Genomic DNA, 25,584 nt, shown 5'->3' with positions numbered 1-25,584 from the left:
ACGGGGTCCCTGATTCACGAGCACTTTGTGAGTGACGACAATTAGCAACAAAACGCAGAATATAGGCAGTCACTCTCAGTAACTTCATTAGACTGCTGAAACGTTCGACCAGTGAATCAATGTCTTCAGTATACAGAATAGTTGCCAATGCCAACGACTTCTTCTCCTGTTGGACCAAATCGGAAATGTCACTACACGAAGCACTTGCAGGCCATTCATCTGCAGGTAACGTCAACCATGCAGGGCCTGTCCACCAAAGGTGGTGGTCAAGTATCTGGGCAGGTAACAATCCACGTGAGCCACAGTCAGCAGGGTTGTGTTCTGAACGCACGTGCCTCCACCAACTTGAAGGGGTCAGGTCCTGAATCTCACTAACCCTATTTGCCACAAATGTTTTTAACTCATGAGATGAAGAGTGGATCCACGCTAGGGCTACTTGTGAATCAGTCCAGGCAACAATGGAGGTGAATTCAAGTTCCATTCCATGCACATTTATCATGTGACGAAGCAACCGAGACAAGAGAAGAGCTCCACACAACTCCAACCGAGGTAGAGACTGGGCCTTGACAGGGGCTACTTTAGATTTGCCAGCGAGCAGGTGTACCGTGATTGTCCCATCAACATCAACCACACGAAGGTAGACACTTGCTGCATAACCCAATTCTGAACTGTCTGAAAATCCATGAAGTTGATAGGAACAGCCCTGTTTTCCCCTGACAAGGCGAGAGATGTTGAGTGCAGACAGAAGAGGGAGCTGGCTGTTGAACTTGTTCCAGCTGTCTAATATGTTTGGTGGTGGTTTTGCATCCCAGTCGAGATTTTGAACCCAAAGGACTTGAATGAGACATTTTGCAAACATGCTGATAGGTGTCAACCAACCGAGAGGATCGAAAATCCTTGCCACATTCGATAAAATTGTCCTTTTTGTCGCAGGGCAGGCGCTGGCTCGGACCTTGTATGAATATGTGTCGGAGGTGGGGTTCCACTGTAGTCCCAGTACCTTGATTACAGTGCAGCTGTCCTGATCCAAGGCTAACGGTTGGAGGGTTTCAATATCCTCAGCAGGAAGCCAATTCAGGAGTGTCGGATGGTTGCTCATGAATTTTCGGAGTTGAAATCCCCCTTTCGCTAAAAGCTTGATGAGCTCTTGCTGCATGGCCACTGCAGAGTCCACAGACGGCGCACCCGTAACAACATCGTCCACATAAACATCCGACAACAACACTCGAGAGGCAGTGGGAAATTGTTCTCTCTCATCTTCAGCCAGCTGCTTAAGAGTGCGGAGTGCCAAGAATGGGGCTGAAGACACTCCATAGGTCACAGTTTTCAGCCTGTAGTCCTGGACTGGAGCTGCGTCACTAGAGCGCCACACAATACGTTGATAATCCTGATGATGACGATGGACATGGATCTGGCGATACATTTGTTTTACGTCTGCCGTGAAAACTACAACATGTAAACGAAAGCTCAATAGTAGATTAAAAATATCTTGCTGCAATTTTGGCCCTGTTAACAAAGTATCATTAAGCGACACACCTGTGGAACTCTTGGCTGATGCATCAAAAACAACGCGCACCTTTGTAGTGGAGCTGTCTGGTTTCACGACAGCGTGGTGAGGTATATAGAAGGCATGGGCACAGTCCATTTCTGTCTCAGCGACTCTTTCCATGTGGCCCATCGCGAGATAATCCTCCATAAACTCGGAATACTTCTGCTTGAGGGCAGGGTCCCCTTTGAGACGTCTTTCCAGGCGAAGCAAACGATTAATGGCTTGAGGTCTAGAGGACCCTAACTCTGGCTCAGGCTGACAAAACGGTAACGCAACGCTGTACCGGCCGGTCTCATGCCTTGTGTAAGACTTCACAAACAGCTCTTCACAGTGTACATCCTCGGGAGACTGATGCTTCACAAGGGGAAATTCTTCAATCTCCCAAAACCTTCTCATGACATCAGGTAATGGGGGATGAGAGGTCACCAGCGAAACACAAAGGGATGTCATGTTGGTTGAAGTCTGTTCAATTTCCACCTTCCCCATCAGGATCCAACCTAGTACAGAGTCTAGAGCCACTGGAGACCCATCAATCTTTCCACCTTTCATTAAATACGGAACCAGGTCAGCACCAATAAGTAGGTCGACTGGACCAGGAGTGTCAAAGGCAGGATCAGCAAGGTGCAAGTGTGCCACAGATTTACGAACCCTATCAGACAACTTTGTACCTGGCACGCTACTGGTTATACGAGGAAGCACAAAAACATCCAGCGCAAACTGAGACGCTAAGATGCCAACTGGTGTGATAACAACTGAAACATAGGATTTGGCCACATTGACAGGGGTGTTGGATAAGCCCTGTATGGGCAAATGCGCCCCCCTTTTTGTTAACCGCAGGTTCTGAACACACTTCTCTGAAATGAAGCTAGCTTGGCTAGCAGTGTCAAGCAGTGCCCGAACAACAAATGGTGTACCAGTGCGGTCGAGGATGTTTACCTGAGCAGTTGACAACAGGACAGTCTTAGAACAGCTCGGGGCTGCGGCGGTAACGGCAACTGTCGCAGAATTAGCTTCTGTTGACAAAGCATTGAAGCCTTCTGGAGATGCACAGCTGCCTTCGGGTGGTTGCTGCTTAAAATGTAACAAAGTATGGTGGCGAGCTCCACAATGACGACATGCTGACGATGGACAACCTTTGGCTCGATGTGCAGGCGAAAGACAATTCAAGCACAGATCCTGTCTTTTCACAATGGTATACCTATCTTTAGGGTCACTTTGATTAAACTTACTGCATTTTACAAGAGCATGTGGGCCACCACACAGACCGCAGGTCTGTGAGGAGCTGACTAAACTATTCAGCGCTTGACCACGAGATTGCTTCCAGCCAGCGAATGGTGGAGAAGATTTTCTCATGGGCGGCTGCAGTCCTGACGACTTGCCACGTGACTGAGCAACAGCCTCCTGAGCGCGACAGTGCTTTTCCAAAAACTTTACGAAATCACTCACTGTAGGGAACTCATTAGTAAGCGACATTTCCCACTGTGTCTGAAGAAAAGAATCTAAGCGCTTGCATAGGATAGGAAGCAGGATCAAGTCCCACTGAGTCACTGGCACATCCAGTGCCGTCAGGGCAGAAATGCTCTCAGTGATGTTTGTCAACAATTGGCGTAGTGCTTTAGGTGAGTCAGAGGTAACAGCTGGTGCGTGCAAGAGTGCATCTACGTGTATTGCCACGACAAGTCGCTTATTTTCATACCGCCCTGCGAGTAGCTTCCAGGCCACATCAAAGTTGGCATTGGACATAGTTAAGGAACTGATCATCCCTAAAGGCTCTCCACTGAGGGCAGATCTCAGATAGGCTAACTTTTCTACAGGGGAAAGCTCACTATTATTGGTGATAAGTGTACTGAACAAGTTCGAAAAGTTGGGCCATTGCTGTGGACTACCATCAAAACTTGGAAGTGATATCTTCGGCAGGGCCACACGTGGTTTGCTCACCTGAGACTGTGGTTGGCTGGAGGGCTGTACCTTTGAGTCCTCTATGCCGGCTACAACGGCCCTGATTTGGAAGTATTTATCATCGAAAGCTTCCATGCGAGAAGCGTGCTCAGCTACGTCCACATCTGTTTCGCCGATGGCTGCTTCCACCGCGACGCAGTCAGTTTCGAACTGCTCCTTTATGTTTTCCAAGTCGCGCACTGTTGCAAGAAATAAGTTTCTTTGCGAGGGGTCCTCACGCGCGCTTTGAGAAAGGTCAAATGCCCGCTTCAGGCGACTCTCTGCGATGCGCATGCGTATCAGCGCTGACCGTTTATCCGCCATAGTAAATAGTCACGTAGTACAATGACTCAACACATAACCTAAAACACCACCACGTGAGAAGTATGCCGGTAAATGGTACCTCGGTGACGCACGAGTAACTACAGCGGAGACAAGCTCAACGTTCAACGAAGCACAAAAGGTTAGAGAAAATTACATACCCAAGAAATTCGCCCTACACACAAAAACGTTCACCACGCGGCACACGACACGCCGAAACAACGAAAGCGACGCCGGCACAAATAGATCCGGCCCGGAGGACCAAAATGTTCGCATCACGCGAAATAATTGACTGTACAAACAACGATTGCAACGGATTGCGTTACGAGACGAAAAACAATGGTGAGCGGGCCCGATAGCCACACTTACCATTACGAAAGCACACGATGAACTGACTTCTGACGGAAGTTCGACGCGCTGCCAACCTTGGAAGCGTTGCCAACTCTGGAACCATGGTGGCCAACTGTGAAGGGGTGGCGCTGCTACTTGTGCAGCGCGGGAATTCAAATGTTCGAATGTTCAGTCTCGAATTTGTTGCACACGTAAAGTCAGCAAAAATACTTAAATACCTATGTACACTATACACACTCCAAACAATTACATACAAACCATTTTCAGTGCTGCCAAAAAATACGGGTTTTCCGTAATCATTTCTGATGTAAACTTCCCGTTAGAGAACAACGGAGTGTTATTTATTATGGAAACAAACATAATGACACATCTGTAATAATGAATGTATGTCAGCTTTTTGTATGATACATATCGCTCATGGAGCTCTTTTACTAAGAAGGTAAAGCTTTTATCAAGTGCTTTACATAAACATTATCTCTAAAACTTAATTAAACTTTTTAAATATCAAGTTATTGCAAATTTGTTTCAATTTTAAATTGTTAAATTGATGGATTAGCTTGTTACTGTATAATGGTGATTATTAATTATTTTGTAGAGTCTATTTGACATTAACTTATGTTTGTAATGGTGGGTCGCATTCCAATTTTCTCGAATCTTGAATCCAAATCTCAAAGCGTAGCTCGAATCCACCCCTCAAATCCAAATCTGGGTCTTAAGGGAAAAATCGCTAATCTGGCATGGCTGTTCCTGTTATCCTATTGTATTATGTTTAGGGATGGTGATTTTTCGTTTTCGCGAAATAGACGCGAAAATATGCTAAATTATTATTTTTTCAGCTATAAAATGCGAAATATAGACTATTCCGAGATAAATGCAAAATCAAGGTAAACAACGTAGATTCGTATTCACTCTACACAATTTATTTACTGATTGTATTTCATTTCAGTTCAGTATCAAAAGAAACCATCATTTTATGGCGTATTCAGCACAAGTATCTTATTGTCACGTAATTCACAACAACTATTGTTCGTAAATATTGAATGAATAATTGCTATCCGTGCTTCGCGATTGTGAACAAACGAAAGAACAACTAGCTGGAAGATTGTCCGTCATCTTGCAGAGTAAAAGTTTTTAGGCTACCATATTGCGACATTTCTGCTTCGCCGCGCTAACAATTGTAAGTCCCATTTTCTGGCTGTGTTTCACGTGAAAGCCGCATTCTTGTGTAGTCTGTGGAAGGTGGTGTGTTTACAAATACGTGCATACTCGTGAATGTGTTGTATACTGTTATATCTCGTGGTAAAAATGGGACGAAATGTCATTTCCATTCGCGATCGCATAAATGAATTCAAAAGTGAACAGTTCTACGAAAGTGATATGAATATTTTAATGTGCAATTTATGTAATCGCCATCTGGAGTGGAAAAAAAAGATGTACTTGAAAAGCACATTAAATCTGAGGGACATTAGGCTGCAAAAAAAAAAAGATTCACCGAGAAGTCGGATGAAGAAAAAAAGGTTCTTCAGCAGATACAACCTCATTGTGACAGATTGCTGCAGTAGGATGAAAGAAGCAACTGTGGAAACTTGTTCCATGCTAAGTTTCAATGCTGCTATTTCAGTGGAATAACATTGTTTGTGCACTCTACATCAACTATGGCCATGAACACGGCTTAAAAATATTTATTGTAATTTTAAGTATTCAATTTATTGCACTCATAAGTGCTAAAATGTTGTTTGGAAACCTGCCAAGATAGGCTATCTTTGTAGTTGTGCTAGATCTTAAATTTTTTTGTTGTTAATAATTAAGATGTGTATTATTTAATGATTTTTAAAAAATATTCTTTTCTTCAGTAATGTAAAATGAGAGAATTGGCTAAATCTTGTTTTTAAAAATGCTACAAAATGCTCAATTTTGAATTCAAAATGCTAAATGTTATTTTAAATGCTATAAATCATCATCTCTAATTATGTTGTATAAGTGAAACTATTCCAGTTGAGCCTAACATAGCAGGGGTGTGTGGAATGTCTGGCTGCAGTGCCGTGGGTGGGGCGCGTGACTGTGCCGTAGGCTGCTGCATCACGCGGGGGATTGACTCGGGGCTGGAGCTGGTGGTGCAGAAGTGGAGCCACAGCCTGAAGGAGGTGGACCTGGCGTGGAGCACCGCGACGGCGGCCCTGGACAGCGCCGTGCAGGCCTTGGCAGAGCGCGGCGAGGAGTCTCCGCTCAGGTACTGTGCATCTCGCCCCGACCGATTACTGCAGACCAGATTTTGTGGTTTTATTTTCCGTAGAGATGGACTTAATGGGGAGGAGGTGTGGTAAACATTTTGGACTGGTTGATTCACCCCGTAAAAAAAAAATGCTTCTTTTGGTACGACATCCATATTTGATTATTTCTGACAGAAAATCGACAAGTTTTCAAAATAAATATAAATTTATTTTAATAGCAAGCGACTTCAGTAAAGAAAAACTACCCAAGAAGAGCATATTGGACCACGTAACCAAAACAAGCTTAAACACACAGCACTCCGCGGCACAATTGTGTATTGTAACGAACGCTAAGTTCATTTGACTTCAATTTGGATTTCATAAGGAAAATGAAAGGAATGTTCATTTAAATGTTATGTTAGATATTGGTGGTAACAGTACACCAAGGCAGAGGTAAACACAGAAAACAAGCCAAAATCAGCTGATGATAAAAGTTTAAAACATATACAGCACAGAAAATTACATGAAAGGAATTACCGTGTTTTATTGCATACCGTATTTACTCGCGTAAAGGCCCCGCCCGCGTATAAGCCCCCTTCCTTGTTTTGTAAACATTTTTGAGAAAAAATTTAAAAACGTGTTTTTCTGGGTTTATCTGAGGGCAGGGCAGCTTGGCATGCATCAAACAACAAGCCATGTATTGTGACCGGTGGGAGGTGATTTTGTAAGCGGCAGTGATACAGAGACTGGTATTATAGTTTGTCCGTTCTCAGTAGGACCGTCTTGAGGCATGCCAGACGTAAGCAGTTAGTCCTATCTCAAACGACATAAAGATAAAGAAAGCTGGACTCGGGAGCTGTGTTGATGTGCAGTGTTGTCGGAGAAGAAGAGGGGAAGTGAAGGAGGAAGGGAAGTGGGTCAAGGATTCTAACACTCCTTTGTCTGGTTGGCTGGCTAGCTGGCAGGAGGGATGTTAAGCCACGCCTCTGCCTCTCTCCCCTCCTGACACAGCGCTGCCTCTGCCTCTCCCCCCCCCCCCCTGATATAGCGCTGCCTCTCCCCCCTGCGGAGTCGTTGCCTCTCTCTCCCTCCTGCCGCGTCGCTGCCTCCCCCGCCATCCTCATTCGAACAAAGACGCACAACTTGAAAAGAAAAATCTATTTTTTCCTCCAAATTCGCGTATAGGCCCTCTCCCCTTTTTTGGAGTCAAAATTTGGGGAAAAAAGGGGGGCCTTTACGCGAGTAAATACGGTAATCGTTGCACATTTTATACTAAAATCAAGTTTGAAAAGTAGGGATGCGACATTTATGCGAAAATTTTTTTTTTATTTTTATTTAAGTAAAGTTATTCATAAAAACAAAACCCATTCATGGAAAGTACGTTTATTTAAAAAGTGGAGTATACAGGAGCACACCAAACAATTAAAATTAATGTTATGCAACAAAAACCTTTCAACTTAAAATAGTAAAACAAAATATGTGACCCGAATGCGAGCCTGAACTAACACATAACTGTCATCGTAGTACACTTACCACGAAAAAGTGCGGGCCATCAAATGTAGTTAACTCGGCACTCGACAGAGAGTGCGCGTTGCATGCAATCGGCGAGATATCAGTATTGATATTTGACTACGTGTGGGAGCTCTACGGGAAGCAACATAACCAAACGTGAATTATGCCAACTAGCGCTGGCTACATTTTTATAAGCTGTACACTGCGGCGACACAGACGTACCGATAAAGGTTATAACATTTAAAAACGTCTTTAAAAGAAAATTTACACATCAGACAGCTTCATATTTCCATTAATTAAATTAGTAAGTAATAATGTCAGAATAAATAATAGATTTCTACATCAGGGTGTCTACAGGTCCCGAAAGTCACGAAAGTCACGAAAAAGTCACGAAATTGAGGGATTGGTCACGAAAGTCACGAAAAAGTCCGGGAGTTAATGTAAAAAGTGTAAAAAGTCACGAAACTTTAATAAAACGGACTTTTTTTAAAATTGTTTTTGTTTATGTTTCGTACGGACAGACAAATTTAATGTACAGGTCTACCAACTATACATGTATTCGTAGTAGCATTTATGTGGGGTAATACCGTTGGGTAATACTCAGAAAGTGACTTTTTGCTGTTGGTTAACATGAACAATTTCAATTGGCTCTTCGACTTTCTTGGCTGTTACACTTTGTGCACTGGCCTTTGCTGTTACAAGATGGCGTAGTACATGGCTGTTCATCCGTGTGGGAAATTAACCGCATGATTGAACGTCTCCGTGTACTAGGAAGCTGTATTTTTAACTGTGATACTAAAATATTTTTAACGAGCGAAGTTAGGTTTTTCGTTTGTAAAGTAAGCTAGAACTAAGCGTGTACAACTATTCGAAACAGCATACAGTGATGTGCCAGTGTGGTATTTGGCTTTATGACTAAACTTGAGACACATCACAAAAGCAATCTGTGTATTTTAGTGCTGTAGGTGTTACAAATCAAATCACGACGAATAATTTAACATGAAATTATGTACATACGACGTTATGATTAACACATTTGGCCTCTGCTTTATTATTATTATTGTTGGCGGCAGAAATTACAATCTGGCTAGGTAAGTTACGTTTGTTGACATTGTTAATGTTTATTTACTCTTTATTATGGTAATTATTTATGCGAAAGTGGAAGCAAGCGTTTAAACTCGCGTGAGTTTTAAACTTGTAAACAAACATTTTTTTTTTATTTAACGAAACGTGACTTGACCATACATCAACCAATGCCATAATTTTCCGAGTTATACCCCTTTTATTTCAGTTTTACACATTAAATTTTCCTTGTATTTCACAAACAAATATGTAGTGATATTTCAGTTATATATAGGCCTATATGCATGTGTGTGCTACGAAAATATATTTTCTCTCTTTCATCATACATGTTTAGGATAATTATATTTTATTAAGACATTTTCTATAATATAAACACATATACATTCCCGCCAAATTAGCATTAAACAAGCATTTTGTTGAAAATATCTTCCAGATTGTGTGTATTATGAAATGTCTCGTGGGTGTTTCTGTGTGTAGTGGATAAATTGTGATTATAAAAATGCCTGGTAAATGTAGTTTTCGAAACAGCTGGTATGAACTGCCATATGCAGGCACCTGTAAGTTGTGGCTGAGACGCGATGAAACTGATACGAATAGAGCATTTTGCTGCATCTGCAGAACAAACTTTGATATTGGTCATGGAGGTGTCAACTCGGTTAAGACACATGAAAAGGGTAAATGTCATATTCAGTTAGTGAATGACTTGAGTTCAGGCAAACAATCCCTAATAACTAGTAGGCTTAAGCTTAAGTCAAATGTTTGTAGTAATGTGACAGATACTATGCCTAAACCATCATGTTGTGGGCTTGATGCATCTGATTCAAGTTTAGTTGAATCAGATTGAAACAAAAATTGCTGCGTACAGTTTTACGCAAAAAATTATGTTTAGTGGTCACTAAGGTCCTGAAAAAGTCCTGAAATTGGTTTGCCAGATATCTGTAGATACCCTGATAAATCGTAAGTAAAATGTATTGTTGATGAATTTTAAACCCAAAAAGTTATACAAAATATTTTGCTAAAGGGTCCCTAAAGGGTCCCTAAAAGGTCCCCAAAAGGTCACTAAAATAATTTCCTCAGAGTCTGTAGACACCCTGTACATCGTTTTATAGGGAAATAATACCTACACAAAGCGTTCGGAATCAAATAGCGGGACCAAAAACATCATGCGACGTTTACGCAAGAGCATTTTTTTAATTCAAATTTTGATGCCCTAAAATATAGGTGCAACGATTATGCGTGTACGACAATTATGCGATAAAAGAGGGTAGTCAGAAAAATATTACTCCACAGATTGACACAGTGGGCTGACAACCATGAGAGTTGTAACTGGAACAGAAAAAAAAAGTTTGAAAACACAGTAACAAACGGACAAACCCATCGATTTTACTGCAACTGTCTTGTTATTGTGAGCTCACTGTGTCCATCTGTGTTGTAAAATTTTTGTGACCAATTCCATCCTCAGAACTTTTTATGTTTTGTATGTTTTTAACTTTTGTCATGTGTTTATTTTGGCTTGTTTTCTGTCTGTTTGCAAATTCATCTTTTTTGCAATTAATTGAGGTTTTGTTTATTATAAAAAATGCAACTAAAAATGGTTTATTTTACTTGGCTGGAAACCGTTGACGATGATGATGAGTAATTATGTTGGTATAATTACAGTTGTGTTTATTTAATCATTTTTTGGTTGTATTGTATAGAAGTGTTCTTATTTATATAATAAGATACATATTAATAGTGTTTATTTAATAGTCGGACTGTTTCTTCATAACAGTGCCTTGGGGCAAAGGTTTGGACTTGGTTTTTGGGGAGTGACGTCAGTTGCGGCAGGGAGGAGCGAAGAGTGCTGTTTGCATGTGTGTTTCGAGTAATGGACATGGGTGGGAAAAGTGGTGAGGCGAGATTTGTCAAGTCACTTGTTTTACCCTATGAGTAGGGATGGTGATTTTTCGTTTTCGCGAAATAGACGCGAAAATATGCTAAATTATATTTTTTCCACTATAAAATGTGAAATCTAGACTATTCCGAGATAAATGCGAAATCAAGGTAAAAAACGTAGATTCGTCTTCACTCTACACAATTTATTTACCGATTGTATTTCGTTTCAGTTCAGTATCAAAAGAAACCATCATTTTATGGCGTATTCAGCACAAGTATCTTATTGTGTCGTCATTCACAACAACTATTGTTCGTAAATATTGAATGAAGAATGGCCATCCGTGCCTCGCAATTGTAAACAAAGCAAAGAACAACTTGTTGGAAGATTATCCGTCATCGTGCAGAGTACAAGTTTTTAGGCCACCGTATTGCGACATCTCTGCTTCGCCGCGCTAACAATTGTAAGTCCCATTTTCTGGCTGTTTCACGTGAAAGCCGCGTTCTTGTGTAGTCTGTGGGAGGTGGTATGTTTACAAATACGTGCATACTCGTGAATGTGTTGTATACTGTTATATCTCGTGGTAAAAATGGGACGAAACGTCATTTCCATTCGCGATTGCATAAATGAATACAAAACTGAACAGGTCTACGGAAGTGATACGAACATTTTAATGTGCAATTTATGTAATCGCCGTCTGGAGTGGAAAAAAAAATGTATACTTGAAAAGCACATTAAATCCGAGGGACATCAGGCTGAAAAAAAAGGATTCACGAGAAGTCGGATGAAGAAAAAAAGTCGTAAAACGGCAAGCAAGGTTTTCTGGCATGATCGAAAACCAAAAGAAGGCAAAAAATTTTAAAATGCTAAAATAATGTTTGGTAACCTGCCAAGATAGGCTATCTTTGTAGTTGTGCTATATCTTTATTTCTGTGGTTGTTAATAATTAATATTAGTGGTGCACCGATGCGGATACCGATGAATTGTAATCGGCGATTATGGTTACTTACAGATTAATCGTAATCGGCGATTATCTTAACGAATACTTTGCCGATTATTTACGTCCCGGCGTAATTAAGTAGGTTTTTACCGTGTAATATTTTGTTACACATTTTAGGACGAAATACGGTAATATCTGTATATATTACAAAATTCATCTAACTGCGACATATCATAATTACAGATATTTCGTTAAGTTTAATAAATCTCATTGCCTCAAACAATAAAAAATGCATTTTTCCTACACGTTTATTTACGTTTCGTCTTTTGTTTAGTGGCCTTGTCTTGTACATTACGTATAGCCAGAGAAGTAAAATAGATGGCACGCAATCAAAATACCACAAACAGTTGCAGTGGATTCTATGACAATCGATCTTTTCGAGTCGTAGTAGCGGTTCAAAATCGTGGTCCCGATACCTTCTAGTTTTTATCACTGCGTTTTACAAACTCGTTATGGACGTCTTTGGTAACATTATCCGTTTGTTATTTGTATGTGACGTGAAAAGTGAAAAAGTATTTATAATTTTATATATTCAGTCAACATAAATAAAATCACATGTGCTAGAATTGGTTTTTAGTAATTTTTATATAATTATAGTGAGATGGCGAGTAGGGAGAAAAAAAAAGTGAAGTGTGGAAACATTTTTCTATAAACTCAAGTGAACAAAATAAATCAGCATGTTTACATTGTTAAACGGTAATTTCTTGATGCAACCTTATGTGATAGTCGATAATAATTTTAGTTTTCCGCAACAAAAACTTACCCATTGTAAATTACAATTATTAGACTGTAGTTCAAGTTGTTTAGAATAACAAATATTTAAATAGAAGTAATTTAATTTCCCCTTTCAATGACTTAATATTATATTTTAAATATATTTATACTGTTATTATAACTGTATTCTCAATTTTACCTTTTCTTGTTATTAAATTCACATGGGAATAAAAAATTTTGTGTGCGTTATTACACTTAAAAAAATTTCTTCATTATAATCGGTAACTGAATCGGTATCTGCCGATTATTGCTCTCATAATCGGTAATCGAATCGGTAATCGGTAAAGTCATATCGGTGCACCACTAATTAATATGTGTATTATTTAATGCTTTTTAAAAATATACTTTTCTTCAGTAATGTAAAATGAGAGAATTGTCTAAATCTTGTTTTTAAAAATGCTACAAAATGCTCAATTTCAAATTCAAAATGCTAAATGTTATTATTTTAAATGCTATAAATCACCTTCTCTATCTATGCTCTACCTATGAGACTTGGATTTTACCTCATGGCCAACCATTGGATGACCTTCTGCATTTGATATTCATGGAACATGTGAGATCCGGGTATGACTGTTGGTGTCAATACAGACAGGAGTGCAAAAGTTTTATTTTATAGCAGCACATACTCTGAGTTGTTGATGATTCACCAAACTTATACCATTCTCCGGACCTCTGTGCTAAAGTTGTTGATGATTCACGGAACTAACACCATTCTCCGTATCTCTGTTCTAAAGTTGTTGATGATTCACCGAACTAACACCATTCTCCAATTGTTCACTAGTCGAAGTCAGTTCTTAAATCTTATAGCAAACCTGTAACAGCTGGGTTATGACGTGGTAAGTATTGATCTTGATAGTTTAAATATTACACAAAACCAGTATAGTCATATATTTGTGCAAATATAGTTCATGTAACTGGTTTCCTCTTCCAATGCAGTTAATGGTGAACACTCATGGTTCTGATCGATAACAGTTAAAATAGTTCAATTATTGTGATTCGAAGTTCATTTCCCCACATATATTCTTGCACATACTCAAAATAAATATATCTTTCAGCAATACACATGCTTAATTATGATTTCTGTTGTTTCATAGACAGCTTCTTAGTAGTTGAATTGAATATATAGTAGTAGTGAAGCTCATTCAAGACAAAAAGCTTCCGCTATGTCAAATGCTAAAACAAGACCCTCTGTTCCAAACAAAAATCTTTCAGTCCATCGTCTTTTTTTTCATGCTAATAAATTCCTAGCATAACAATGCTCTTAGAGAAATACAATACACTAACAAGAATTATCATTTTGCAAAGACAAAATGCCTTATGAGAAAAATATTTACATATTATGGTTGTAGTTAAAGAAAAAAATCAAAATTTATAATTTTTCTGTGTAGAGATTTCTCCACAGTATTGTTACGTACGCTGGGCTGCAGGTAAACACTCAGAAATGAATAATTAAATTAAGGCCTTGGAAGCGTCAGCCCAGAAAACAAAACAACAACAACAATAATCACAGAGATGCCCAGACGTCGTACAAAAGAATTTATTTATAACCTCCTATAGGAACTCTAGGAGGCTATATGGATCGAGGATGAATAATAATGAAATTAAAAGACTGTTGGTTTGATTTATATAACTGCCCTTTTACTAAAATAATTTACTTAGTTTTTTTGTATCTTTTAATTACACATGTATTAAAATATATTAATCACAAAAAGGAGGGAGCCCCGGGGCAACAAAATACATATAAAAGTAAAACAATCATACCTCTTGAACTTAACACTAGTTTTAAGTGAGCTCGCAGGCTCAAAAGAAAGAAACAATTACATTGAAATTTAATTATATTCTGTGTCCTGGCACCGGAGGTTTCGGTCGATTAAAGTCCAGAACTAATCATTTTGTGTAGAAAGTTGTATCTCGACCAGAGAGGGGAGAAAGCTTCTGACTGCATGAGCCCAATCACGAACTGCTAATTTGGCAGTGAAGTTCCATTCTAATTTGGAGTCTTTAAGCTAATCTTGCCGCTAAACTTGCAGCTAGCCTTTGGAGCTAAACTTTGGAGTTAAACTTGGAGCTAATTTTGGAGATAAACTTGGAGATAAACTTGGAGATAAACTTGGAGATAAACTTCGAGATAAACTTTGACCCCGCCTGCAACCAAAGTTACAAATTACTTAGACTGGTTAACAGGCGGCTAAGCCTGGGCAAGACTATGCCCAGGGAAAGGCAAAAAAAAGGGTGGGAGGGGAGGTATGACGACCACTTACCCAAAACAGCGGGGTGAAGTCAAGTAGGCTGGCTCCAGGAGCAGAGAAGGCAGCTCCCGACACGGAAGTTCGCGGTACTCATGATGAGAGATAATGAAATAAATTTAGATTAGCAAAAAACTATTGCGGGCAGCAAAATTTAAAAATAAGAAAATTGAGGCCACTATGCCTTGACGTTGGCGACTACATGACGTAGTGTCGAGTCTTGGACGAACAACAGAGATTGACTCTTGTGGATCGCGACGCGTGGTCCGCACAGACCAGATGCTGCCTGCCGAATCTTCGAAAAATGGCGTCGGGGCGCCTAATTTAAGAAGGTAACTGCCCCCATTCAAAGAAGAGGGGGTGGTGATTGCCCGAAGGTGTCCGGAAATGCCCGAAGGAGCGAAGCAGACTGCAAAACGCTCGCCGCGCTCTCACGCGAGTCGCCGGCGAACTAAGATCGCAATTGCACTGCGACTGCTGCCAAGGTCGATTATGACAAGCTGTCTCTTATGGGAGGGATGAGTATTGCGCTCTGGTGGCCAAGATGAGAACCTGCCTGGAGGGTCACCGAAAGGTCTGCTAGAGAGCACTGAGCGCGCTCGCGACCAGCGCACAGAGCGAGGTTAGGGATTTTTCCGCTGCTAGACTTCGCTGAGGGCTCTTTTTGACAAGGGCGAAAGTCCTTGAAGTGACAATGTCCCCGCCTGGGTTCACTGGGGGTCGATGCTCCGAGTGGAAGTTCTCGTGAAGCCACAGGTGGGTGATGAGGGGAGGGGGTCTAAACTTGCTATGTCGCCTGGGAAAGGCGTCATGTGGACCGTCCCGAGGCGTCGCCGGGGGCTGTAACCTAGTCCAGTACGTGCTGGCAAAACCCTTACCTATGCTTGCCTCCGAGAAATGAAAGTTGCTAGCAGTGGGCTTGGGGTAGCGTTCGCTAGCACGAAAAGTCATTCTGTTACAGGGAGAAAACGTAATGCGAACCGCGGCCGAGATGCAGCGATAGCCAATCGTCAGCAAACAGTATCTAATTGAAGTCTGCGAACAAGCGCAGGTGCACTGGGTTGCACAAGATTACGTCGGAGTGTACAGTAATGGAAACAAAATTAAATTAAATTAAAAATGCAAATTTATTATTTGGTTTCCTTCTTTAAAAAGTACAAATTAAATTTAAAATCGTACATTTGTGCCTGAAAGTGGCACTGAAACGGCACAGTATTCAATATAGAATAGAATATGAATAATAAACTGATCCCTTTGATATTTGAAAATTCAAATATTTGCACAGGCCTAGTAAAATGTATTCTGAAGACATGAGTTTTGGTCACTTTCCAAAAAAAAAATACAGTTTAAAACCAAAATATGGTAATAGAACTATTCATCCACCCTCAGTATATTCTTACATTCTTTTATTTAATAGACATCACTGGGGCTATCTTGAGCAGTTTTTAAATTGTGTGGTTTTTTTTTTTTAACTCTGCACACCGTATGTGTGCCAGATAGGCGGGGGGCCCTTTACACATTCTGTTCTTTAAAGTTGAATGATCATGATTTTACAAATGTTTAGCAAATAACCAGTGCAAAGGTTTATCAGCTATTTTTTCTAAATTACACTAGTGTGAAACATGGCTGTTTGCCGATGCAGGATACTGAACCTGTGCGGGTCGTCGGTGAGCCTGGGGCCGGTGAAGGAAGTGCTGACCAAGTGCCCGCACCTCGGCTCGCTGAACCTGTCGTCGTGCCGAGCCCTGCCGCGCGGCATGAAGCGCCTGTACGAGGGGCCTGAGGAGGTGGCCGAGCTGCGCAGCTCCTTCGTGGCGGGGGAGGCGGGGGCCAGCCCGGAGCAGGAGCGCGAGAGGAACGGGCGGGTCGGCGCCGAGCTGATCCTCGCGACGGGCGACGTCTCCGGCGTGAGGGAACACGGTGGGGCGGAGGACGATGCCGTCGTGCAGGTGGGTTGAGTCCCACCTTGCTGTCTCTGTGCCATTCTCTCTTACGAGGTCCACTACCTTTCATCGAGGACGGAGGGGGAAAGTTGTGAATCCAAATTTTGCACAGTTTTATGAATGAGTAAGTGTGTTGGTCATTTCAGTTGTCATCGAAAATAAAATAAAAAAAATACTCGGTCTCATTGCCACGACGAATTGCGGTCAGTCGTTTTGGCCATGTTCTCATCGACTGTGAGGAAAGAAGGCTGTTGTCCGTGATTCCAGCTCGGTCGCAAGTTTCGCACGAACACTATGTCAACCTGCGAAAGCTGCCTTGTGATAGTGCAAATTGTCAATTGTTGCCAAGAGTCGCGATGCTCCGAACTGTCATCCTCGTGAAAGTGAATAAAGGTCGATTGTGTTGCTTTGTAAAAAAATTTTATTGGTGCATTCTGTGTCGTATTTTTACAGATGTTTCTTCATCATTGTTGGTAATTGTAACATTATGAACCAGGTGTAGAGTGCAAAAATAAACTTTTTGATGAGGTTCAAAAGAACCAAATGTTAGGACCTTTGCATCAAGCATGTGGAACATAGCAGCTAAAGCTAATATGTTAAAATTAATTGATGATTTGAAAGCATGATGACGAATGGTTGTGAATTTAATTTTTCCCTCATTAATGCAACTAGTTGAGTGTTTGCTCAAGTCAGTGTTTGCTGGTATGTTATGTATGGGAAGTTTCAAATTAGCAAATTACTTGTGACAGCTGGTTTCTATCTGTACATGTAATTTAACTCACGTGGTGAGACACTGCACCTTGGAGCCATTCAAGGGATATATATTTCCCTAAACCTTTCTCTAAATAGTTGAATAAGCCATCAGTTGAACTGCCAAATGGATCATTGTATGTATAAGAATTTTAATGAGTTGTTGCTGCATTATTTTCCATAAAATAAATGTTATGCATATGTATATTTTTAAAAATAATTAATCATTTTATGTATATACTTTTTATAATGATTTATTTACAGGACTATGACTGTTATACAAGTAAAGTAATGGTTTTATGAAAATCAAGTGTAAAATGGTAATGACTAATGAGTTACTGAATGCAAAATATAATACATACACGAATACGTACATGTAAACACATGACTAAAATGATAATTGTAAATGAAGTATTTGTGTCTATCTGACAGTCATTTATCATATCTATGTAAGAATTGGTAAATAGTGAAGAAGTTCTACATTTTTTTTGCAGACACATTGATTTTCAGAAATTTGACCAATTTTTCGGTTTTTAGAAGATATAAGCGGGTGAACAGGAAAATTGCAGCATTTTCTCATGTTAATATAAATAGGATAATTGCTATAATTTTCGCAATGGTAATCCAGAGTACATAAGATTAGTTCGGAGTGCTGGTTCCTGAAAATTATATTTTGCTCCATGCTATATGACATGCATTTTGCTCCATGGAAAGATGAGATGTACTCGCATGTTCCCAACAGTTTTTCTTGCGATAGTGCAAATCAAATATCTTTGTCATTATCTGAAGTCTTTTTTTTCTAATAAAATTCAAGAGACTTGTATGTAACCATAAGTGATGGTATTAATGAAATTATTTGTGTTAAGGCATACTTATTCATAGTTATAATTTTTTTTTAATACAAAATCTTTTATATGTGTCTCGTCACTTTACATATGTGATTTACTGATTTGTGCTTGTCTTAGTTTTTTTGTAGAGCTGGGCGGGATCCCAGTTTTTACAGAAAAACCAGGACCTTGTCTTCCCTGAAAAACCTGGGAACGTATCTTTCCCAAAACGTTGGGCGAGAAATTACTTTTTCCTGTTTCCTGATTATATTCCAGTAGTATTCGTGTCCATGTGCCAAACCCTATATTAAAAAAATTTTTCAAAGAAATAACTGCACTTTTTACCTAATCCAATACATGCACACAATTGATAATTCATCATTTTCAGCAGTTAAAACTCAAATGGTTAATGGTGCCGTAAAAAATATTTAACTGAACGGTTGTAAACAAGCTCTTTATTTAGCATTTGAAATCAACATCAAATAATCAGTTATTTCTCTATTGTCACTAAACTGAAGCAGAAGCAAATCTCATCCATGATTAATAATACCAATATTAAACATATTAAATGCATAAGAAACAGTTATTTCTTGTTTCTTTCATTTCACATTACCAGTATCCAAAAAATAAACAAAAATGACTACAGCCATGGACATCAACAGAAAAAACAAGAACCGTTATGCTATGGACAAAATGTGAACACAATTTTTAAATGTATAGTAATGATAAATCTACCAGTATTTTCACTCATTTGGATCTGCATTTATCTATGACACTATAGATGTTGTGCCTTGCATTGTGAAAGCAACATAAACAAAAGTAAATGTAAATAAAAGGGCCAGAATCAAGTAGAAAGTCACTGTAATTGTGTCTATAAAGGCTAGTCCACATACCTCGTCCTCGGACAGTGGTCCGCGGACGCCCAACGTCCGCGGACGAATGCACACATATGTGCTGTCTACATGCTGCTGGTCCGAAGCAGGTCCGAAGTGAAGCTTAGCAGTCGTAACACCAGAGTGCAGTAAATGTGCGAGGCATTTTCTTTTGTCTACATCGAGTTGTTTTCATTTAAAGTTGTCTGCTAGATTTACATATGCATAGTTTATTTTGTTTCAATTGTTTTGAAATTTAAGTTTGCAGGTTATATTTTGTACATTAATTTTGACAATATGTTAAATAAATAAATATTACAACATAATATAATTGAGCTTTTATCATACGTGGCACAATATTAGGTGAATTATTGCCTAAGCAGTTTTAACGTCAGACGAATCTTCATATAGTTTTCAAGACGTCTGTATGTAAAACCACAGTGTAAAACAAAGAAAATGTTAACAAACATTAACCTCAAGTCGTTCTCTTCGCGACCAACTCTTTTTTTATTTCAGGTCAAATTGCTCCCAACTCTTTCAACTCCCGCGAGTCAAACAAATCTCTGACTCGTCCGCGGATTAAAAGTTAAAAATTGCGAATGATCTTTGACATTGGGACATTGGGACACTGGGACGTGACGTCAGAGGGTCACGTGCACCAATCAGCAGTTAGCTGTCCGCGGACTACGGTCCGAGGACGAGGTATGTGGACTAGGCTTAATATTGCCAAATGGGTACGTGGTGGTCGTGAGTAACAAAATGAGCGAATAACTTAAGTTAACAGTATAAATATAAGCTAATATTTTCACTATTTCACAAATTAATTTTTTGGTTTGATTACCCTATCATAAAATTAAATAAAGTTTGCCTTAATTCTGGTATTTTACAGTCTTTGAAAATTACCTGCCTTTTAACAATGTGCAATCACTAGATTTGGTCCGACACAATAAAAACAGCAAAAATTTTCCTCTATAATTATACAAATTTTTGAAATTTATAACCTCGTATAATTCTCACTCAGTCCCATTGTTTTTCCCGCATGAGGATTTTTTTCCCTTACCGAAATTTTCCCAAATCAATATCTTTATCTTGCCCAGCGCTAGTTTTATGGCATTAAGTTATTTTAAGATCACTGTTTTAAATTCAGTGTAATATATTTTTTTTTTTATGTGTGCACTAGCTAAGATTTATTGTTTTCATGAAATTTAGTTGATTAAATTTAATAGGCATAATAGATTATCACTTTAAAAAAAATTCTTTACCGATATGTATTTTTAATGATTTTAGGAAACTTTTAAAAAATTCTTAATGAATTCTGTTTGTGATAAAATCATAAAACTAAACTAACACGGAAGGCTGCTGTGTAGGACTTAATTTTCTTTAGATGCTAGACTATATTCTCAGGACTTTACCATGAAATAAAATGTAGAATTTGGTCTGGTCTGGGACAATGCAAGTGAGAGCCTTATGCTCAAATCTTCTGGGCAGTACAGTTTCTTCTGACTGGCAACATTGAAATTAACCACATCAGCTACAAAATAAATAGTTTATAATATTTTAAGGTTTAGAGAAATCTGTGTGAGGTCAATGTTTATGCTAGTTTCAACGAAATACAGTATGTCCATAAAACACTGTCCCAGTTATAAATTTTAATAGTATCAACTTTAATAGTTGTAGTGTGTTGGTTCAAGGTCACAATTAAAGAGTAACTCAAACCGTTTTAGATAAGCACATACGTGAGTACTGCTTTGTTTTTTTCTCACTTGCAGTGCCACCTACACAAAATGGTGACTCCTAAGCATAATTTCTTCAATTAGTCGAGGGTAAACCTATAAACTTTAATTGTCAACAGGTCGGAGCCTTTCCTAAGGGGAATCTCTTTGTACGAGAGTGGTTGAACGTTAGAAAGTCCCTGACCGTTGGATTGGTCGTAATGGTCGAGATGACAAAGCTCTTTTTCGCTGGCTCCTAAGTTCACCTGACAAAGTCATGTTAGTTTTTCACCTTTGAAGCTTTATAAAAGATTGGTCTACATTGCCAGAGTTGAGACACAGAATTGAAGAGGCTATTGCTTCCATTACTCTGGGCTTGTAAACCAGTGGAAAGAAGTGGACTTTAGGTTGGATGTGTGCCGTACAACTAAAGGTGCACATGTTGAACATTTGTAAGAAAAACTAGGTTAGTTAACCTTCAATTTGATGTATTATTTGTTGTAAATAGTATAAATTGAACTGTTAAAATATACCATTGAAACTGGGACATTATTTTATGGACAGCTTGTATATTGGATTGCAGTGTCAAGCTGGACTCCGGCTGGTTTTATTTTTAAGTAAGAATACACATTAAATTAATGGTAACGTTAAATCTGAGGTGATTCTTTTTCCTGACGTTTGAGAATGAGCTGCTATTGTCAGATGCTGGCATTCACATGTAATTTTTTTTTGTTAAAACATGTTTGAGAGGTCTTGAAATAGATGTTTTTAAGCTATCTTAACTGCCACTTTTTTTAGCCACAGAAATTTTGTATCAAATGCATTTTATCAGCTGATTGGCTGTGGGCTTTTTTATGTAAAAAGAATATAGCCTATTACTGAGGATAATGTGCAAGATATTCAGATGAAATGTTTGATTTTTACTGGTGTACATTCACCAATATTCATAATTGATCTCTTGATACACGAGTTTTATGGCTCGTTTCATTCTTACAACTACTTTATATACGTACCTATTTTTCCAACTAATGCATGTTAAATAGTGACACAATTTTTCTCTGAATAAATTAAAGTGCTATAGATAATGTGCAAAATGCACCATGCATCTGTTATTATTTGTGTGCAGGAGTTATGTAGTTCATAATATTGAAGCCACCATATTTACTTGCATTATATTTACAAAGAATAATAAAAAAAAGATACAAAGATTATGCAATGGAAAACAAAATCTTAACTTACAAATGTCTTGAAAAGCAACTTTTAGAAACTCTTGGTTGAAGGAGACAACAAGTACAATGGCATCTTCCCTGCAGGCTAAATAAAAAATTCCACAACAGTGTTTGGAATTTCTAACCATTACACTTTGCATGAAATTGGAAGTAAATTTCTTTTATTAAAATTAGTATGTTTTGCTTTTCCCGCTTGCTGCTGTAACGAGTTGCTGTTTCACCAAATCATATACGAACCTACATTGTCAAGTACCATGATAGAGACAGGTTGCACAGGAAAAACCGTGCACAGCTGTCCATTTGGCAACAGTGCAGCTACGGAAGGATCAACACCCTTCAACCTTTCCCTCGGCCACTGCCACCTGACAGGGAGTAGGTGTAGCGTCTGTGGGTCAGGTGGGGAACATTAGGTGCAACTTTTTTTAGTGTGAGTCGTGCCGAACATTAATAGGAAAAAAAAAGCAGTGAATAGCACTTGGCTTTATCTAAATATGGAAGAAGTGGAATATACGCAGTACCTCAAAGAACAGCTGATGTTTTGTACAGATGGTGATCAAACCTCAAAGACTTATATTGTTTACAGCAACAGCTGTATTCTCTGTTTCTCCCTGGATTGTTCAAGATTACTTACATGTTTATTTTGTTTTTAAAATTCTGAGGACGTGGGTACGGACATACGGTGGCTTTAGTGCTTATGCTAGTAAATATGGTGCAAATGCATGATTGTTGGAAGTAAGTGGAATGGCTAAGGTAAAATTACGGTGCAAGATTTTTTTTCCATGAGGTTTTCAGGAAATGAAAATCAAATACATAATTTTGAATTGATCTTAGCCCCAGTCTCCAGAGCTGTTTCACATTCTTATGTAAGTTATTGAAGATAATTTTGAATTCAGGCAACATTTGAATGCAATTCAATGAATGGATTACGAGTGCTTCGGTGTAAAATGATGGATCTCTTTAGGTTATTCCACAAGTTCTTAGATTTTAACATGTTAAACTATGCCGTGTCTGTCAGTGGGTTATGGTTTTACAATTAGGTGATGAGTTTGGATTCTCTGTTAGTGGTGGAAGTCTTATCCATTGGAATAAAAAAATTATGAAATGATAACAATACATATAACTATTTATTTTTAAAATACATAGTGTGTATTGTTAAAATCAAAGTACGTTATTAATACGTATGAAAATATTAATTTCTGGAAATGTAATATTATTGCCTAGATGGATATTAGCTTACAGAAGTAGGTTTACTTAGTTATAGTGCAAAATAAAATATATTTATTTTTGAAATATATATTAGTATGATTATTTATTATTTTAGTCTTTTTTAAAAATTTCCAATACACTTGTATTACATTACAGTAATCATTTTCAAGTCATATGATTCTATGGTACCATTTTATGTTTTATTTTATGGCAATAATCCACACTTCGCATTTTCCAGCTACGCAGAGCCAAAAAAAGAAATGAAAAAGTATTGTATTTTCTAATCAACAATTAATAAATGAAAAATAACCAAATAAATTATTTGTGACTGTTACTAGAAACGCTCATTATTCCTTGTTTCTGTCACATGTTTCCAGATTATCTATTTAGAATTTAAAATTTATTTGCATACTTTTTATTTTATATTTTATATACAAATATAGATTTAAAAAAAAATGGAATAAGGAAAAAAAATCTGGTGGCCTAAATCACAACTTCCCAATCCATTTCCCAATTTTGTTTATGATTCATGGTATATCCATATCTATAGTATTTGGATTTTTTCATTTTTTGTTTTGTTTTTGAGATTGTTGCAAAGAAATTTATAATGTGCAAGTCCTTAATTTTTAACTTGTACTGATTTTTAGGTTTTTGATACTCTACTTTTTTTTACAGATTATTTATTATGCCTGCTGGCTTGTGTTCATTAGTTTGTTATCCCAATTAAATGCAAATGTCGGAGCAGTTCCTAGCGTGTGCCTTGCAGCCTACCCTCACCATTGGTTGTTCATTGTGCATAGAAAGCAGATGAACTCAGCTGTTTATGACATACTTACATGGAGATACCATCAATACAAAGTTTCAATATTTATTTTGTACCTACAAGGTTTTAATATATTTCAGTCACAACACTGCTTGCTTTAAAAATAATATATTATTTTGCAAATTTTTAATCCTTTTATTTATTTCTGTTATAATTTGTGAAGATATATTTGGTGCAGTGGTGATATTTGCAAGATGGCACCAAAATATGTGTTAAAAGAAAATAGAATACAATCAAGTAGAATTTATTTATTGAATATTCACAGAATATATTTATTAGACAGTAATAGATAGATTGATATATCATATTCATTGTTTATGCTTGCTTATGCAATGAATTTGTGTCTCGACAATCATGTTATTCTGAAAATTCCACAATTGCTGTTTTTGTAGGTTTTCTTGGTGCTTATCCAGCAGAATGTAACACTGTCACAAAAGTGTAAATCAGTGGTACAGGTAGATTATTAAGTTAAACATAAGTCATTGTATTGGTGCAAGAGATGGCATGCATGCATTAAATTGCTGGTTCTGTGCAGATTTTTCCAATTTTAAACAGTATTAATGGTTGGTGCAGTGTCTCACTAAATTGTTATTACATACTTTTTAATAAGTTAAATGCTGTAAGTAAAATCTAAATTTTGAAATACCTATGTTTTAAAATTTAACAAAATTTTGATTTGTAAGTCATTGATTTTATGAATTGTGACAATTTTATATGATGATAATATATGCTCAGTGAAATATTCTGTTAATTTTTAAGTGAGCATTTATAATGTGAATATGCAAAGTTGTTTTCATTGCAAGCACAAATGCTCACTGTGTGTGGTATCTTTAAAAAGTTGAAGGAATGCAAACCATAATATTGGTGCATCTAAAAAATACAAATATTACTGTGATGCTCAAGATTTACGAAGAATTTTTTTTTGTAATTTCATCAATTGTGTTTTTATAAGCAGTCAAGCAGTGGTACCTGTTTTACGAGATATTGCTTAATGCTTATATTGCAAGATGCTTGGGAGGCAATTAGACTGATTGATTTTAATTTAAATAAATCTGAAGAACTCTAATTTGAATGTATACCTTTTGTTATTGTCAGAGCATCCCAGATCCCACCATCTAATCTGAAACCAGGTGAGGTATCAACTCTTGGACAGTTGGTTTTCTTTTATAAGAGATATATATATATATATATATATATATATATATATATATATATATATATATATATATATATATATATATATTTCTTGTCTATGCTAAGAAGACATGTCTAGTAATGCAGTCCTATTGCTTCAATGATTACATTTTATTTTGTAGCTAATGTTAATGAATTTACTTATTCTTATTGCTGATAATGGGAAAAAAA

The 25,584-nt window shown here is 38.0% G+C and overlaps 1 protein-coding gene across 2 annotated transcripts in view; it reads left to right on the top strand.

Moving 5' to 3' along the window:
- The window catches only part of LOC134546336 (F-box/LRR-repeat protein 6), a 94,579-nt gene extending 69,288 nt beyond the window's left edge, over positions 1-25,291 (top strand). For both annotated transcript variants that reach the window (XM_063389104.1, XM_063389105.1), the window contains 2 exons: positions 6,230-6,389; positions 16,500-25,291. In XM_063389104.1, coding sequence (XP_063245174.1) covers positions 6,230-6,389; positions 16,500-16,815 — 476 coding nt within the window. In that variant the 3' untranslated portion in view covers positions 16,816-25,291. The remainder of the gene's footprint in view (positions 1-6,229; positions 6,390-16,499) is intronic.
- The last annotated feature ends 293 nt before the right edge of the window (positions 25,292-25,584 follow it).

The sequence above is a fragment of the Bacillus rossius genome, chromosome 1 (genome assembly GCF_032445375.1).
Source record: "Bacillus rossius redtenbacheri isolate Brsri chromosome 1, Brsri_v3, whole genome shotgun sequence".
Taxonomy (NCBI): domain Eukaryota; kingdom Metazoa; phylum Arthropoda; class Insecta; order Phasmatodea; family Bacillidae; genus Bacillus; species Bacillus rossius.
This window is presented reverse-complemented; position numbering and strand designations above follow the sequence as displayed.